Source organism: Gasterosteus aculeatus, chromosome X (assembly GCF_964276395.1).
Source record: "Gasterosteus aculeatus chromosome X, fGasAcu3.hap1.1, whole genome shotgun sequence".
NCBI classification, from domain to species: domain Eukaryota; kingdom Metazoa; phylum Chordata; class Actinopteri; order Perciformes; family Gasterosteidae; genus Gasterosteus; species Gasterosteus aculeatus.
This window is the reverse complement of record NC_135698.1, coordinates 9,869,012-9,887,852: the sequence shown is the minus strand read 5'-3', so window position 1 is coordinate 9,887,852 and position 18,841 is coordinate 9,869,012. Positions and strand designations below refer to the sequence as shown.

General features: G+C 43.6%; 1 protein-coding gene across 16 annotated transcripts in view; it reads left to right on the top strand.

Annotated features, from left to right (window-relative positions):
* Positions 1-18,841, top strand: part of shank3a (SH3 and multiple ankyrin repeat domains 3a) — a 97,467-nt gene that overhangs the window by 46,326 nt on the left and 32,300 nt on the right. For 11 of the 16 annotated variants that reach the window (XR_013451143.1, XR_013451144.1, XM_040162507.2 and 8 more), the window contains 4 exons: positions 266-495; positions 618-787; positions 8,644-8,825; positions 9,274-9,297. Coding sequence is in view for 14 of the 16 variants with exons in the window: in XM_040162507.2 (XP_040018441.2) it covers positions 266-495; positions 618-787; positions 8,644-8,825; positions 9,274-9,297 (606 nt within the window). In the remaining 2 variants the exon portion in view is untranslated. The remainder of the gene's footprint in view (positions 1-265; positions 496-617; positions 788-8,643; positions 8,826-9,273; positions 9,298-18,841) is intronic. The other 5 variants (XM_040162510.2, XM_040162508.2, XM_078082657.1 and 2 more) reach the window with 1 other exon arrangement.

Sequence of the window (18,841 nt, the reverse complement as noted above, 5' to 3'; positions counted from 1 at the left end):
ATGTTTGCAATGGATGCTTCTTTTAATGTGAACAATACTTTTCCCCTGAAAGTACACTTTACCGAGCGCGCATGTGTGAACTTAAACAAGACTTTAATTAATTGTTGAAACAATTGTTAATTGTTTGTTTCATGAAGCTAATACTTAATCCCCAGCAACTTGATCTCCGCGTAACAGTTTACTCTACAGTTTACTCTACAGTGGCTCCACGCGATAATCTGAGTCTGTAAAGAGTTGTTCTCTGTCTCTCTCTCTCTCCCCTCAGTGCCTTTCAGAGAGACCCCCTCCTACACCAGCCACCGACGCGTGGCGCCCGGCACCCTGCCCTCGCCGCGCTCCTTGCTGCGCTCTGCGAGTGACAACAACCTGAACGGGGACCACGATCACAACCGCGGTCAGGCCCCTAGAGAAACCCGTGGCCGTCAGGGTCACTCCCCTGTTCCATCCCTGCGCAGCCTGCCGGCTTTCGGGCAGCAGCACAGCAGCCTCGGAGAGGTTAGATGGAGCTAGTGAGGCCCTGCAGCTGTGTTTGAGTTTTCTATACATGACTAGATGGAAATAGTGAAAACGTTCTTTAGATGTGCTGTATATGACGCCCTTCTTCTGCTCTGCCTCAGAGCCGTCATGGAGAGATCCCTGACAGCAGTCTCCAGAGTACGGGCAGCTCCAGGTCCTCCCACTCCCGCTCGCCCTCACTACATCACATGCACGAAGAGGACCGGCCAGTTCCCAGAAGGTCCCACAGCCACGGCTACCCTCACGGACACGGCCATCGCGGAAGACTCAGGTCCGTAAGATTTGGATTGACCTCGAATTCGTGAGATGGGATAAAGTAAGATGATCCTTTATTACAAGTGTGTTACACCAGGAAAATAGTGGAACAAAAATGGCATCAGTAAAGAGAAAACCCAGCATAATAAATAAACCAAGATACAGTAAAGATATTATCAATAAGACAAACCGTAAAACTAACAAAAACTCAAATAAGATACAACCAGACTTAATGGTTGCGTTCACATTATTGCACATATGAAATACGTATACATACTTTGATATTCAAACCACATTTCAGAAACCAAATAGTGCCACGTGATGTGTCTGATTCTCGTTCGCCACCAGCCAGCTATCTGTGTCTTATTCCATCTGCTACCGTCTGCTACTAGTGATAAACAGGATTTATCATGGGTGCAAAATGGTATTTATTTATTCATACATCAATCCCAGGCACCAATGAAAGTTGAATCCTGTCGAAACAGCAGTTGCAACCCACCTTGAAAAGTAGTATAAAGTGGCAAATACATCTGAAAAAAGTTCAGCTTTCTGTTTTCTGATTGACTGATCAGAATAAGGTTATATTTGCAGTTGAGTGTCCCGTATTCCTATAGAGGTATGAGGACAATGATTAGTGTCATGGTGTGTGTCTGGCGGCCCTGTTTATATAACAAACTAGAATGAAGTACTGCATTTGTCGTGCTGAGAGGACACACGGAGGGCAGACATCACACTTCAAATCTCTGTCTCTGCTTGTCTCTGTTTGTACGAGAGCATGTATGTACAGCCGCTTACATACCAATGTGGATGCGTTTTTTTCACAGTTCAGAGCAGATGGAAAGTGGTTGGTAATAATCACATTGGGGAGCAATTGAAGGCCGCCAAGCTGTGATTGTGTTTGTCAGTTCATGTGAGAGAGAGAGGATGAGTGACAGCGGACACATTCTGAAATTAAAGCAATGAGTAATTTCATTGGACGAGTCACTCGGTTCAAAACAGCTTGGTACACAAATCTACAGATGTGGGTGTGCTGCTCCTCCCTCCCACCCTGAGCCATAAGTCAAACCGAACAGTGAACCGGGGCTCTGATCACATCTTGGAGTGGTTTACTGACCACTCCATCGCTTGTAAAGCTTTTTATTATGATCTTATGTCAGAGCAAGATCACCTACTGTATGAACACCACACACACACACACACACACACACACACACACACACACACACACACACACACACACACACACACACACACACACACACACACACACGTGTGCTTTTTAAAGTGAAGCAGTTTGATGTCTGACACAAGAATTGCATGACCGACACAGCTCCAGCCATACGCCCTCTCCTTTTAATTCTCTGCTGTCACTTTACTCAATCCATCTCAGGCTCCCTCTCAGTGGCGGCTGGTGGAAAACATTCTAGGTAGGGCAATCAAATCAATTTCAACAAACATCCCAGGTTGATTTAATGCAAAACAATTACTGTATCAAAAACACATCACTACTTTGCAGTTAAATATTTATTGCAAAAAAAGCAGTAAATACTACAATCTTATTTGTCTCACCTAGGTACCAAGGTAATGTAGTGATATATAAATGAAATAGTATGATATAATATATACTGCATTTATGTCTGTGGTCATTACTTCCATCAGAATGGCGTCCGCCTGTTGAGACTTGATGAGATGACACAAGCTTGTGGCAAAACCAAAATTGCTGAAGGCTGAATATATTTAAGGAATCTGATTGGCTGAATTGTATGTTTTTTTAAAATGCAAATACTACATTTTTAATAATTACATTTTTTTTTGGGCTTAAGGAGCGATGCGCCAGGTGGGGCAATGCCCCATTGCTCTCTATTGGCCAGCCGCCACTTCTCCCGCTCTCCTTTTTCTTTCTCTGTCCCTCCTTCCCCCTCTCATTCCCTCATTCATACACAAACACACACACACGTGTATACACAGTGCCATTAGTCTACTGTATGTTTTGCAGGTAGAGAGCAGTCGACATCCTTCAGCGTGAAATCGTGTAACATGCACACATCACCCCATAGAAACAAAAACAAAAAAAGTGTTTGTGTACGTTTCATCACCTCTCTCCTCTCCATATCCTCTCTTTTTATCAGATGTTGTGTCCCGTTTAACGACCCAAGTGCATCTTACTCTGATTTATCTGGATCTATGTTGGTATTAACGTTTGGTAGAAACATATATTTCTCTCGTCTTCATTTTGTACACAGTTGATTCGACAGACTGAGCATTGGTTAGAATGTCTTCTGGTTCCGACTCTAAATTGCCTTCTGTTAGCAGGCGGCGCTGAGACCCTTTTGCATTTAGCTGCCTTACAACAAATATTCAAGTGAGATGAATGTATAAACGAGCAGCTGGTCTCCATGGCCGGAACCTGCACCCAAGTGGGACTGACGGTGTCCTTGACTATTTTTGCTCTAAAATGTCTCCCTCCCTACTCTGTTTCTCTCTCCGACCTTCTGTTTATACCGATGGTTTCACTAGAGGCTGTGTGGGTACCAGGGGAGTGTGAAATTAGTTTGGCCGGTCAACAGCCCGCCCAACGGCAGACTCCAGCAAGTTCCTGTGGAACTCACCATCACTTCCTTTATGTGGTGTGTGTGCCGTGTTGCCAAGGTTCAATTGCCTGGTCCGTGCTCTAGCAGGGATTTGCAATGGAAACAATAGTGAAAAAACACAGATCAGATCAGCTTTGGTAAGACTAAATCACATTAGATGTGATAAAAGATGGTTATGATGATCAATCCAGCTACTGCAGTTAAACATATAATAGGACGTGACACTGGGTGATAATATTTTATTCAGATTAAAGCGAGGCGCTTGTGTCACAACAGGTTAATTGACTGCTCGCGTGAAGTGCTGTCAATACAAAGAGATAATTCCATCATTAATAGGATTCTTTCTTGACAGTACCAGTGTGTGAAATTCTGATATTGCGTTGTGCTCCGTAGGACCTATCGGTCTCGGTTTGGAAGAAAAGCAGTGAAGCTTCTGGATAGAACAATATTGTGCTACAATAGAGGCAAACAGCAATTATCTTTTTCATTTATTGCTTTTGATGGCGTTTTTCCTTAAACAGCAGAGGATGTGTGAACACAGAACTCGCAACCTCAACCACCTTCCATTGTATTTTTTTGCCGTTTCTTAAATCTGAGATAAATTATAACATGACATCTGACTGTTTTGGCCAAGAGTTGAGTTTATTAAAGCTTTCCTAGCAGTGGTATTAAGCAAAAAACAGTCATTACCTGTTTATGTGTTCCATCCTGCCCCGTCATGTAATGAATAATGACAGTAAGCCCAGGATGGGGGCACCACGTTCCCGTCACACTTTGAATTATTTGTTTGTAGCTGTTCACCTCAGCTGTGTGGCTGTTGGTGAATTTATTATACGTGGCGTGTTAACAAGGGCAAACCTGGGCTGACCCGCTGAGAGAAGAAAAGAGGAACGGAAGAGGTGGCGATGGATAGTTGTGCTTCTTCTTCTTCACCTATTGAGAAGCCACATGAAAGGTCGCCGTATTAGTGGTCTTTATGGAGTATGGATTACAAATAGTAATCAATAGTCTCCCCCAATTTCGGTGACTGTCAGTGGTTGTGGTTCCGTCTGGCCAGCAACATCCTCTAGCTCTTCCTGCTGGTATTGGAGGCGTTCCCCGTGGCAGATTGGATGTGTAATCCATGGAGCGTGGCGTGTGTCTACCTGGAGGTCTCCTTTAACCTTAACTGTGCCGGGGGGGGGAGGCTCTACTCAGCGCTCCCTCCGCATATCTAAGTATTTCACCTTTTCCCTGGAGGTGAAACCCGGAGACCATGTGCAGGAAACTCATTTTGCCTTTTTGTATCTATGAACTTCTTCTTTCTGATATCTTCCAGAGCTCATGGCCGTATGGTGGATATTTCGGAGATAAACTGACAGTCTTGCCTTCGGGCTCGGCTCTCTCTTCACCACGAAAGTCCAGTAGAACACATACATCCCTGCAGGCGGTGCATAGATACGCCTGTCATACCCGGGTTGTTTCTTGTCCTCGCTGGTGCACCAGACAACACTGTGGTCACCACAAGATAATTACTTCAGTTTGATTGGGAGTGAAATGTTGTATGTGTAGGAATCTCCTTAAGCTGTACTCCAGCGCTGGATGGCTTAGAGAAAGGCCCTATTTCACCATATTCCCTCACACTTTGGGAAAAGTCTTTTTTAAGTAAAAAAAAGTGTATTCAAATTGACTGTTGCTGAGGACAAGCCATGAGACTATAGTTTGGTCTTATTAAAAAGCTTAGTAAGGAACACTTAGACCATCCTCACGGATACATTTTCTAATGTGAGAATCCAAACATCTAATGAATGATCCTATAAATCCGAACAAATGCACATACAAAAAAGTTTAAAGCAAATATTTTTGTGAAGTCATCACAATTTGTGGGGCCTCACGACAAATAAACAAGCCGACTTTGCGCAATAAAATACAGGGACAGAATATATTCATTCAAGGACAGAGAGATGATCATTAGGATGCAAAATGTGATGAGGATTATGACTTTGTTTATAATCTGCTCTTCTCACATTAGAGAGCTGAGCCATTTGATCCAAGATAAAGCAAAAAAAGCCTTTTACCTGAGAAGAAAGAGCAGCCGTGTCAATTCCACAATTAAGCTGCTTATTCTGATAGCATCTTTGTGAATGACACTTTTCGACATTTGGAGTTGCATCTTCCGAGCGCTGTAGCAGTTTATAGATTTTGACTAAAAACGGAGACAGCGAAACTGGTTAATCCGTCTTTAATGTTCTCATCGATCCCGATCAAGCATCGGAGAGCTGGCATCCACAGGTTCTTCTATTGAGACATATGATAAGTGGCGCTTATTTAGAATAATAATAATCTCAAATTTGATAAAATCCCCAAAAGGGTGTTGGAAAGGTGAAAGGCATGTAATATACAAGATGTGCATTATATACATTTACGAAAACAGATAAATGAGCACTTTCCGTTATGAAAAATAGCATTTTAACACTTATTTGATGCAATATCCCTTTATTTGCCCGAAGAATAAAATAGATGGATTAAGGTCACTGATACGTATGAGATGAATTACAGCTTTCTCATTCAGAAGCTGTAGTGCATCCTTCTTTTGGTCAGACTACTGGGATGTGTGAAATGAGAGCATAGAGAGAAAATAGTTGATTTGGGAATCTGTGAATTTTAAGGCAAAGGATATATGACGGTTGGACTGTTAGTGAGATCCAAGTGCATGTCATTGACTACTTATCAGTGCATTTGCTGGCTGTATTTCCTTTCCTTTTATTGGCAGTTGTCAACGTTACAGATGCAGGGCTGGTGTCCAAGGAAACCATTACGCCTTTAGAAAATCCTGCGTTGCAACTTTGTATGCGTGTACTTGCGTGTGTGTTTCTTTCGGTGTGTGTGTGTTTGTGTTTCAGTGCATGCGTGCACTTGTATCTTGTAGAAGTTACTTTTATCCAAGCACATGGAAAGAGAAGGAAAAGTGAAATAATAATAATACCAAAGTCATCTACCAAGTTGCACGTTTCAAATTGTAACACCCAAGCCGAACCCATTGGGAATTTAAAGTAGACTTCACACTGAAATAAAACTGATGTAATGATCTAGTTGGAATTCTTTTTCCTTTCTACAAGGACTATGACAGTAGTAATCAAACCCTTGCTAAAATATAAAGAGAAGAAGCTCAGGAGAAAAGCAAGAACACTGTGTAAGTCCCGCATGGCACCGTGTCTGCTATTTTCTCTGATTTAGTCTAATTTCAAAGTAACTGTACAAAGCTTTCAGAGAGACTCTTCCAACTGTATGACAGCCAGAGAGGATATACTATGATCTAGAAGTGCAGTCTGAGGTATCACTAAGCCAGGGGTAAACTATAATAGTAAGTATTCTAATGGTAACTTGAGAGTTATAAAAGCACCCTATGGAAATATCATTCAAATTAGAAATCTTAAATGTAAAAACAGGCAGAAATTGAAGGTAGAAAGGGGTAAAATACATAAAAGGCATTTAGGCATATCGCATTCCATAGATTTTTATGATCTTATCCACGTCAACTGACGTTCACTTCTGTCCGACACATACAACTGTATACATTGACTGTCTGAGGGCAACCTGAGTACGTGATCTTGGGTGACTGGTGTCTGACTGGTATGGGAGTGGGGGAGGCAGAAACGAGTCATTGAAATAGATATCACTTAAGGAATCCCATTTATTGTTTGCTTTTCCGTCGCATAGACTAATTTCCCTGCTTCCCTGCAGCTATCAAGTCCCCTCAGTCCCTGCGGTAATTGGAAAGCCTTCAGCAAGCCTTGTTTCAATGAAGAGGGAGGGGGGGGGGGGGGGGGGGGGGGCAGGGCAGGGAAAGATGTGTGCATGAGATAGGAATAGCCATAAAACAGTTGAGAGGGAGACAAACAGAAAAAGGCTTGCTATGTCGATGCTTAAGGCTGTATCAGATTAACAGCATTATTAAATATGAATGATCAGTATGTATGAAATGGGTTTTTGAATGAACGTTCAAATTTGCTCTTTGAGCAAAACCCTTGACAGCACGTGCAGCGGAATGATGCTGAATGCAACACGCATCGTGAGGTGATGAATGAAAGACTATTAGAATGAGGAGAGAGGATGGAGGAGGAGGAGGAGGAGGAGGAGGAGGAGGGGAGCGATACTGGAGTGAGAGCCTGATAGAAACTAGTAGGGGATTTCCAGGCAAAGGGAAACGGGGAGGAGCGACAAGTAAAACAAATGGGCTGGAGCTTTTTGTCCCCCACCCATCGCACACGCACACGCACGTGCTCCCCCAGCCTGCCTCATGGCGCACGTACGCTTGCAGCCAGACAGGCAGCAGGAGATCAATCGTGCTTTGGGACTAGTGTGTCCTTGTGTGTGTGTGAGAGAGGGTGTTAGCATCATGCTGCTAGAGGCGTATGTCACCCTAGAGGAGGTGCAATGTTAGCAGGAGTGGAGGGGGCTGTCCGTGCGTGTGCGTGTGCCCGTGCGCACCGCGCCTGGGATGCACATCGAGGGCTGGAGGTGCGCGAGCGAGCCGTCAAAGGGTGGAGGAGCCGCGGAGAGCAGCAGCAGCAGCAGCAGCGCTGTCCGAGTGTGTGTGAGGGAGCGAGCGTGTGAGGGGGGAGGAGGAGAGGGGAGGAGAGGAGAGGAGAGGAGAGGCAGACGCGGCGGGACTCCCAAGAGAAGGAGTGGGAGTCGGGGAGCAGACCCTGCCTCTCTCTCTCTCTCCCCCCCCCACAGGAGTACCCGGACCCAAGGACAAGGCAGGACCTGCAACCCAGCTTGCAGCAGCTGGACCCGGGGTTGAGGGGGGGGGGGGGGGGGGGAGAGGACACACAGGGAGTCTCTCTTCCCTCGCTCCCAACTCGGGATGCGATTGACTGATGGGGGGCTTCCAGACGGATCTGACTGACCCACGGAGAGAAGGAAGCAGTGCAGTCCCTCTTATCTTCAAACATTTGTGCATTCTACCTCGGTTAGGATACGGGGGGGAGAAGAAGGGAGGCTGAGAGGGAGCCAAGAGGGTTTTATCCGTGCTATTGAAGAAGGACGAGAGGAAGGAGGAGGGGGAGGAGGAGGAGAGTGTTTTGAAGGAGTGGACTCTCCTCTTCCCGTCGAACCCTGATTGTTAACTGTTGCCCGTGAGACGCTCAGACATGTCAATGAATCCCCCCCCGGGCAGCATAGCAACCAGGGGGCGTCGTCACCCGGTTGCCGTCCCACGGACCACCATGTCAGTGGCCACGGGCTTCGGTTACCAGCTGCCCCGAATCACCACAGTAACGTATGTGTTTGTTTTCAGCCCCGGCTCAGTGCAGAGAGACCCGAGCCCCCCTCACCACACGCCTCCGGCGCTGACGGGCCCCCGCGGGCCCAAACGGAAACTCTACAGCGCCGTCCCCGGGCGTACCTTTATTGTGGTCAAGCCCTACACTCCACAGGGGGAGGGAGAGATCCAACTGAACCGCGGCGAGAGGGTCAAAGGTAGGTTGTCCTGTCCCGTGTTCATGTTTTAACACCTTAAATCCAATGCTGAAACTTCTACTTCCGGACTCCGCAGCTGTTGATATTCTGTATTTCATTCCCACTAGTTATTTTTAGGGTCTCTTGTAGAGTCCGTGGGTACGTGTGGCTCCCGTGACTTTCAGTGCCGGGTTAGTTGCAGAATGAAAAGAGCAGACATTGCTCTGCTCGCTCACGTCGGAGAGATGCGAGCCGCACCATTACTTCACAATGTTTTTTTGGCTGCAAAGCGGCGTCGTAATCATTCAGCGTGGAAGTCATTTCAGTGCTGTGTAAGCTTGGAATTGGGAATTGTCATTTCATCCGTTTGTAAATGTGCTTTCTTCCGCTTTACACAGAGATGCAGTGGCTTTGCTTTCACGTGTTTGTGTGTGTGTGCTTTTGTCTCTCCATCCATGCTTCACTCAAGACTATGACAGTAATGACGTAGAAGGTAAACTCCATAAAATTCTTCTCACACTGTATCCCCCCACTCCCCCCCCCCCCCCCCCCGCGTGTGTCAACGCTACACTCGCAGTGTAGTAATTTGTTCCTGGCCCTGTTTGAATCCACTTGATATTTGTGTGCAGTCTCAGTATGGATCTGTGCTTACTTCAAGGAGAAGGCATGCTAATTCAAACTGGTCCCGTGTGCTTTTTGGTTGTTGGTATGCACACACACACACACACACACACACACACACACACACACACACACACACACACACGCACACGCACACAAACTTTCTCTTTCTTCACCTTGAACATGTAACTGTTCCTCTTATCACCTGTCCACAGACACCCAGCTTCACATTGACCCGCCTCACCCTACATCCTGCCACCTCACACACATGGGTTTGATCGCCATGGATCAAACCCACAGTAGCCTAATGGACACAGTTCCCTCGTGTTCTCAGACAGGCCAGAGAGAGAGAGAGAGAGAGAGAGAGAGCAGTCGCACTTACTGAGACCTCTCATGTTCCTTTCAGATCTACAGAGGCAAAGGAGGTACAGATTAGGGGTCAATTTGGAATTTCAATTCGGACTTTTGCAAGTACAGGGTAAATTATTCTGATATATGCCAGTTTATACCCACTCTCAGGAGCGCTTCTCCTGCCTGCACACGTACTGAAGCATCCCGAGCCCTTCCTGCATCAGCTGTGTTTAGCCTCCCAGCTTCTCTGACCTTAAAGACGTGTTCTAATAGCCGTGCCCCTGTGTGCTTTGACGTCCCGTCTTTACAGTATTGGGAAAAACAAGTCCATTTACCCAGGAGTAACTAATACAGGTGATGAACAATTCGGACTCAGAAATTCCGGCTCATGTTTTTGCCAAATGATACGGCATTGTCTGAAACACAAATGTTATCGGAAATGTGATGATTTAACAGCAGCTAGTACGCCTCCGTCTGCTGAATGGATCTGCTGTCACTGTCTTTTCTGTCTGTGCAGCTGAATCCACAACGCTGTCACTAATGCGAAGGCACTGTGTTTTGCTGTTCTTTCATGTTGGCCATGCAGGAAACAAGCTCACAGTCGCATTGGCTGCCAGCCGCATGGCCCAGCCAAGTAAACCATCTGGCTGCGACACGCAACGCTCACCTTCACGACCATTCGCTGTGTTGCATTCACTTCGCTTGTGTAGAAATATTTCCCCGATGTCAACCGATTGTTGGACATCTTCGCAGTTCGGGCTCCATATGTTTTTTTTTTTTTACGGTATCCAAATGATGTCCACAGCATGTAATTCTAGCCGAGCACGAACAGTCTTCCTTTTGCATAGAGAGGCGAGTCACTTCCTCTGGGGATGGATGACCCTTGGTTTGATACATAATGCATTTTATCCAATCTGAATTCATAAATAGATGAGTTGCTAACAGTAATGGGGCCCATTTCTAATGGGCGGCAAGGCAAGTGAAAGAGCGAGCGGATGATTAAAGAACACATTTATTTATCCTCCTCCTCCCGAATTAGGTGACGAGCCAAACAAAAACCTATGAAACGTAAGCACCTGAAAATAAATGTCGTCGTAATTCTTTGTACCCTAAAGCTAACTCTGATTCTGCGTCTGCCTAAAATTATGTTGATAATTCAGTTACTGTTAAAAAATTAGCCTCATATAACCCCCCATAACACAGACAAACACACACATAAATACACACTTATGTTGTAGTCATGTTGTAGTCAACGTTTGGACCCACTTTCTCATTGAATTGAATTTGAAAATGTGTCTAAACGTTTGCCTTGTATATATATATACATATATATGTCAGATGTTGTGTTTTTTCCCTGTACGCGTGTGTGTATCTATTGACGGCAGTGTGCGTGTTTTGTGATGATCCCTTGTGTACACATCCCCCTCTATACTCATTCCCCTGCTCACCCGTGTGTTTGTTTCTGCTCTTCCCCTACATTCACATAATGTGATCTCATCCTGTGGATTGACATCTCCTGAAAGGCCACTTACTATCACCATGGTAACTAACTAGGGAGCCATGCCACTGTAAACTAGTCAAGCTTTCTGCAATGTTGTAAAAAATATACACACACACTTGCTTAAGCATAACACACGGGAACACAAATACATAGTCAGAGCAACAGATGTGTGTCTCAACATGCTGTTTCCCCCACGGGGGGCATTAACTTCAGGGTGTACTTCTCCTTAAAAAGGTGACACATTTAAGAGCATGCTTTTGTATTGTATTACATCTCACGCGCACACACACACACACACACACACACACACACACACACCGACCACATACACCTTCTACAATCCCCATTATAAATCTTGCGGACAGCCATGAAAATGAAACCAGCGCAAGTAACGTTGAAATTAGACATTCACCAACATGATTAATGGGGTTTAGCTGCACCCGGTGTGTGCAGAATATTAACAGCGCTATGGGCAGTGGAGGATTCCTGGACCAGCTGTATGACGCAAACATACACGCATGTGCTGGGTTTTCATGTATTGTTCCAAGCCTGGCATCACAAAGGCTCCAAAATCAGATGTTTCTGCTGCTCTAATGATCCAGGCCACCTTCTAGCTCGTTCTATAACGCAGCCATGCTGATAACGTGTCTCAGAAGTGCAAAGCTTTCTTTGGAACAAAAGTCTGGAGATATGTTCTTCTTCACGTGTACTCAATTAACTCATCAATAGCTACACATCAATGCACATCACTGTACGTTGGTGTGCATGTGTGTTTTGAGCAGAGCCAGTCGATAATACAGATATTTGATTTGTCCACAAAAGCCTGCTAATGTTATGACAAAGATGAATATTCATTTGTCTGTTACCAAGCAACAGGTGCTGAGTGCATAACAGCTCTGACATGTAATTTAAAGATAAAGATACATTTAAAATAAAATAATGAAACGAAATTGTCTCTTCAGTGAGTTAAAGAAAATTTTGTTCTAAGAAACCATGTTATCTTTTTATCTGCTACTTGCAAATTAGGTCGGACAACAGCCTGTGTGCCAATTGTTGAATTTAGACTAAATATATTAGCTTCCCACTGTGAGCTTTGGATTACCGGTAATTAGAATTCCTCTCGGTATACTGTGTTTGTATGTGTAGGTATTTCTGTGTATAAGCATCTCTAAATCGTTGTTTTCATCATAAAGTGGGTATGTGAGGCGTTCATGTCTGTAAATGTATTAGTGCATGTCTGCCTGTGTGATTGCCTTTGTGTGTGTTTACGTTTGTGCCGCACAGTTTAAGTAATTTTCTCCCAGAAGTTAAATAAACAGTATCCTTCAAGCATTCAGCAGCCAGCTGTCCTAATATCCGAGGCACAGACACAGAAATGTGTCTTTCTCTGCCCATGTTCTGTCCTTGAGCACATACACAATATATACATTTTGTATGCTGTGCTGAAACACGTTTTGGGTCTTTTGTCATAATTTATTTATTTCAATTTGGAGCAAAAATGTAGAAATTAAATAGACTAAAACCCCACAAAGTGTCACTCGGTTCCTGTGATTACCAATATGTTCTCACTCAAACCGGAGACAGGAAAAATATAAATGTTCTCCATATAATGAAGAGATAACGGGTGAGATAGCGATGTTAAATTATAACTAAAACAGGGATGAATAAAAAAGTGTCATGCTGAAAAAGAATATTTCAAACACGATAGTCTCTGTTGATGATATGTTCACACTATCCGCAATCCACACGAGGAAACCCAGAGAGGCCACAAAACTCTTTCAAGAAGGAGATTGTGTGTCTTATCGTCCCCAGAAGAAATTAGTATAGACCTGAGGCCAGTCAGCGTAATAACACACTGTGTGTGTATGTGTGTGTGTGTGTGTGTGTGTGTGTGTGTGTGTGTGTGTTATTAATACTGGACATGGTCACAAGGAAGATGATGTCACGGCTAACCTTCTAGCTGTCCAATCGGAGTAGCAGTAGAGTGCATAGTCCCGCCCATGCACCGACCTGCTCCCTGCTGAACACACCACCTGTTCTCACACTCCCATCCTCTTAGTTTTCTTTTTGTTTTCCAAAGGTGTCCATACGGTGATTGCTTGCAGGCTCATCCCACACTGAGCCCCTCAAGGAAATGAACGCCCATGCATTGAGATGTAGCCTCACAAGAAACGCTAATTTTATTTATTCATTATTTATTTATGCTAAATGTTAAATTTATATACACGGCATAACCACCAATTGCAAAGTTGATGAGTGTATACAAAAAAACATTAACAGGAAAACTGCTGCAGTAACATAAGCAATTGATTATAAATACATTGAACAGAAACATTGATTTGCTTTTGATTTACAATCGATTACGTCTCGATCGATTGATGAGTCAGACCCGAGCATGGCCGGCCTGCACCAACTGAGTGGCTCCAGATGGTAACAACAGGTATTTTTTGTCATGCACGGTGTCAACCCGCTTATCAGTCACGGGTGTTAACATTTGCATCCAAAGGTCATGTCCTTACCCAGTAAGACACAATCACTTTTTACACCTTTTGAAAAAGCGTGTCTACCTTGCTGAGCTCTCTCTCCAGAATCGAAGAAGATCAGACTTATTCACTCGCTAATTCAACTAACTCCCATGCAGCCACATGCAACTTAAATCAATAATGCATTTTGTCATGTAATAACATGTTGAGTAGGAGGGAGCACATGGTCAGCTCATTACAGCACGTTCATTAATCACATCATAAACACTATCAATTATGTGACAATCTGACTCGGGGGCGGCCAATTAGTTGCGTGATTAACAACTCCACAACCAGCAATATACCACTTCTCTATTAACAATCAACTGGCAATCAATGGCTGATCTACAGCAAATCAATCACTGAAATACTCTGATGAGTTCTTGCTGGTCAGTGTACAAGGTAATACGATTCATGCAACACGGTTGTTTCTATTTCTGTGACATCAGAGTGACATGTGAAAGAAGAAGTTCAGACATGGGATGATCGTAAGCAACTCTGTTCTATTTTGTTTCCTCTCGAGGGTTGATGAAGTAGGAGAGAAATAATGAAATATGGAATAAAAAGCAAGTGAGAAGGAAAGAAGAGGAGCGTCGTGTCGCCCTCAAGCCGAGGCGGGGGTGAGGGGAAGAGAAGAGAGGAGGAGAGGGATCCCTCTGAGTCATCCTTGGAGATTTCCTCCCTCCTCTTTTCCGTCTCCTCCTCCCACTGTAATTTACAACACTCCCACCTCCTCGTTTTTTTTTTTTCTTCGACTCGAGCCGTCTTCCTTTGACTTTGCTGTCATTCACAAAAAATAATTGTCATTGTTTCTATTCTTTTGTCATTTTTTTCTAAAAATTTAAACCATTATCTTTTCTCAGTCTCTTGCAACTTCTGTCTTTCTCTCTCTTTCATTCTCAGTCATCTCTCTCTCTATCTCTCTCTCTCTCTCTCCATCCCCCTATGACTCTCTATCAGTTGAATAATGATGAGGCGAAGACCAGTCCACTCCCTTCCCCTCTTCTAAGTAACATACATCCAATGAGGATCAACATGCAGGAAACCACAGCTCACGTTCTCCCTCTTGGCTCTCTACTTCAGACAGTCGTGTATTTCAAGTCAACCTCCTTCTTTGATATGAAATTGGATTACCTTACAAAGTAATCCAATCTTTTCTTGTATCGTATAACTTGTTGACTATGTAAATTAAATCTCTATGATTCCATATGTTCTCCGTTCTAGCCCCCCCCAGAGCATTAGCGTGCATTCTCTCACTCATATACTACAGATAACAGTGACCGTCCCTTGCACTACTGTACAGTCATCCCCCTTTCGCTTCCTTGCAGAGTACGTGTGCGGGCGCATGCCAGCGTGTCTCTGGTGGTGCCCCCCTTGTTTCATACAGATGCATCTCTGCTCCCTTTACTTATTATACTGAATTGAACTGAGGTGTAATAAAGAGTGGAGGGATCCAAATCTAATAACATCTCCACTCAGGTTATTGGAATGTTTTCCACTCTCACCTGCACACACTTCATGTGAAGCAGGCACACAGACACACACACAGAAGGGAACGCTGAGATACTTACTTTTTAATCAGAAAAGCCTTTCTTAGCAAAAAACTATAATACTTAATGCCTATCATTGCGTTACACTATATTTTTTGTAGAGCAGTTAAAAGGAACACTAATATTATTCAACAGTTAGAGAGACCGATGTAAGAGGCAGCACTCCACTACCGTACCCTTAAGTGGCACATCTACTTTCACCCATCAGTTAGGAATCAACCAGTAGCACAATTGGATCAATTATCACTACAGCATCTTATTTTCACCCTTTAATATTGCTACATCGCAATATTTCTATTTGATATGTGAATTATGATGTCAAAGACGCACAGGTTCCCTGTGTTTCTTATAGCGAGTCCAACAGGCAGAGAGCCCATCGTAGCATTTTATGGAAATCAAGTTGTATTTTGGCTTTGGCAATTATACGGTGGCATCCCTGTCTGAATCAGTTTGAGTGCATCAGTGGCAGAAAGCCATCAGCCTCTATCAGCACAGCTGCATCTTTTTTTAGTCTGTTTCTGCAGGCTAATACGGGAGTTTGATGCATCCACTGTAACCTGTGAGAACTGCATTTCATTTGTGTTTCGACTGCTGCTTCCTTTACCAGCTGTCACTTGTATGAGTACATTGCACGCGTATGAGTACATTCATGTGTAAATCCGTGAGTTTGTTGCTTGGAAAAAGAGAAACAAAGAAAAGATGGGAATGAGGAAGAAAATGAATGACTCATAATAGAGCAAAGCAAGAAATAAAATTAGCTCAATTTGTCACCGCGAACACACACTCTCATACACACACAAACACACACACACACACACACACACACACACACACACACAGACACTCGAGGAGGGGTGCATTGAAGCTTGGAGGCAGGGAATGTGAGGAGTATAAATAGCTTGCTTCCTTTACTGATGCTATGTTTAAGCCAGAGAGCTGACTGACTTAACCAAGAGCAAAACTACTCCGAAGTTACGTGCACTCAGAGCCACACACACACACATGCGCAGACACACACATGCACACACACGCGCAGACAAAGAGCACTACTGTTGCAGACTTTTTGCACAGTCATGAATAGTTCTTGTCTCTTTGTCATTGCTCCCTATTATGTCACATTCATCCCATGTGTTTCATTCTCTTGGGCTCTATTACGGCAAACAACATTATTTCTTTTTTTTTTACTTTAAAAAAATATATATACCTAAACTCATAAGTTTTCATTAATGATGCATGTGTGTTCACGTTTTACTGCGAATAAATGTCACCATATGCTGTTGTTTTTGTGTTTGCAGCCACTAGTTTACCTGTGGAGATAATTATGAATCAGTGTGGCAGCCCACTGCGTCTGGTGACGCTGTCGAGATTAGGCCTGATTTTGTCCAGCTGAGGTGTTGATGGACCTTTGTTATGAACTGAAGCGGCAATAGACCTCCACAGTAGAACAAGTGGAATTTAGTGTTTTGGAGAGAAGAAACTCTTGTTAAACAAAGTCACCGGTGTTTGCATGAAGCTAAATCCGACCTACTCTATAAAAGAGTATTTATTTTGAATTTCACTAATACCTTTGTTAAATGTAATTATCGGTACAGAAGAAATCGCCTATAGTCTCTCTAAAAGAGATAAAATTGCATTCTATATTTTATCCAGGATCAAAATGAAGTCAAAAATTAAAATGACCGTATCAGATACGATCTGTAGCTTGATCTTTGCATCAAAATTCCACAGCTTTGTTATTTCTTTTAACTAAGCACACACAAAAATGCCTATTTTGCCTACGAAATCACATCTTCCACAACCACAAAGTCTTTTGTGCCAACCAGCCCTGTCACAGTGCTACCGGCACAGTCTTGAATCACAGAAAACTACACTGACAATGTTTGAATGGGGACTGTTACAATGCAAATGTTAAAATGGAAAATATCGCTGTCAGCAAAACGTCAACCCCATCAAATCCGTATCTGAAGAGGTAACAGCCAAATGTCTATTTTGTATATTGGACCTTCTTCCATGAACGAGCGCATTTAGTGGTTTGAAGTCAACAATGGTTGCAGACTGCTGCCACTTAGAAACCACTGCCTTTTCTTTTCAAAAATTGCGTTGTAATATCCCCAAAGCTCCGCACTGACGGCCTTTTGATGTTTGCACAGTTCGTTGTTGGATATCATAATTTACTAAAGCAGTCTTTGTCCCACTACCATCTACAATCTGCAGTTATCCAAATATCCACATTCCCAAAGCGGGCTAGTTGTGTCCAACGCAGCAGACATATTGTAAATCTCCCTGCACAGACAATGCACTGTTTAAAGTCCGTCCTGCCACTTGGCTCCTGTGAGCCTAGTTGTCATGCCAACGCATCGTTGGTAGGAAGTTAGAGGCTACTGACACAGCAAGGAACTCTACAGTACATTTCAGGGCAAAAACATACTATACGTGCACGCTGTATTGCCACTTGGGCATACAAATACATGCATGTAGTTGTTGTTAGTGATAGATATGAATCAAATATAAATGTACATTTAAATTCAAACTATATTCCAACTTTATTTATATTTTACACTAACAGCCCTTTAATGTAATAATATAATCCTAGTTGTTGAAGTGAAATTTGGTTTACAGTGTTTCTCTGTGTGTTACTGCAGACTCTGCACAATTGAATGCTGAGAGCATTATCAATCATGTGTATTGTATTAAAATACTGTGTTTCCTGAACTGTTCCTCTCTTTACTAAGGATCAGTTAATCTGCTTCATTTCTGCATTTAGAGTGTTGGTGATGTGTTTAAAGGTGATTGAAGGGTACTTTATATGAATGTAATATGTGCTGAATGTGTGGAAGAGCAGCCTATGATTTGGACGTTGCACATGGATATTTTGGATCTGTGACTTCTGCTTGCATTTTTAGATACTCAGTGGTCGACTGTTTCCGCATTCCCAGATGTTGGTGTCAATTTTCGGGGACTAGAAATGGATTTGTGCTGGGAGTTTAAGGTACGGAGGGAAGTAAGCGAAGGCAGGAAGATCGATCAACGGTCTCACCTTTTATTTCATTTCTGTCAATGGAGAACAGAGTGCACAGGCGGCACCTGTCCACTGCAGGTAGACCATTACAGTATAGACAGACAACCTGACAGAGACAAAGAGGGGGATTGCAACAATGACCGAGAAATCCCCTGGAAGCACAGTGATGCAGAGAAAGTGGAATAGACTAGAGAGCCAGACAGAGGGTGTAAAGGGTTTGAACATGGAATTAAAGAGACAGAGGGAGGCTGTTCTCTGGAGACAGTCAGGGTGAAGTTGTGTTAAGCAGTGATCAGAGAGGGGGATCAGTCCTCGTATCCTCTGGGTGCTCAGTGTCATGTTTCTGCAGCAGAAAGTCGAACATTATTTGTCTGCTCTTGCACTTCTCTCTTAGCAAATGTATGTTTAGGCAGGCGGAGACGAGCTATGAAGGGGTTAGCTTTGTGTACATCTGCATTACGGAATTAAAATGA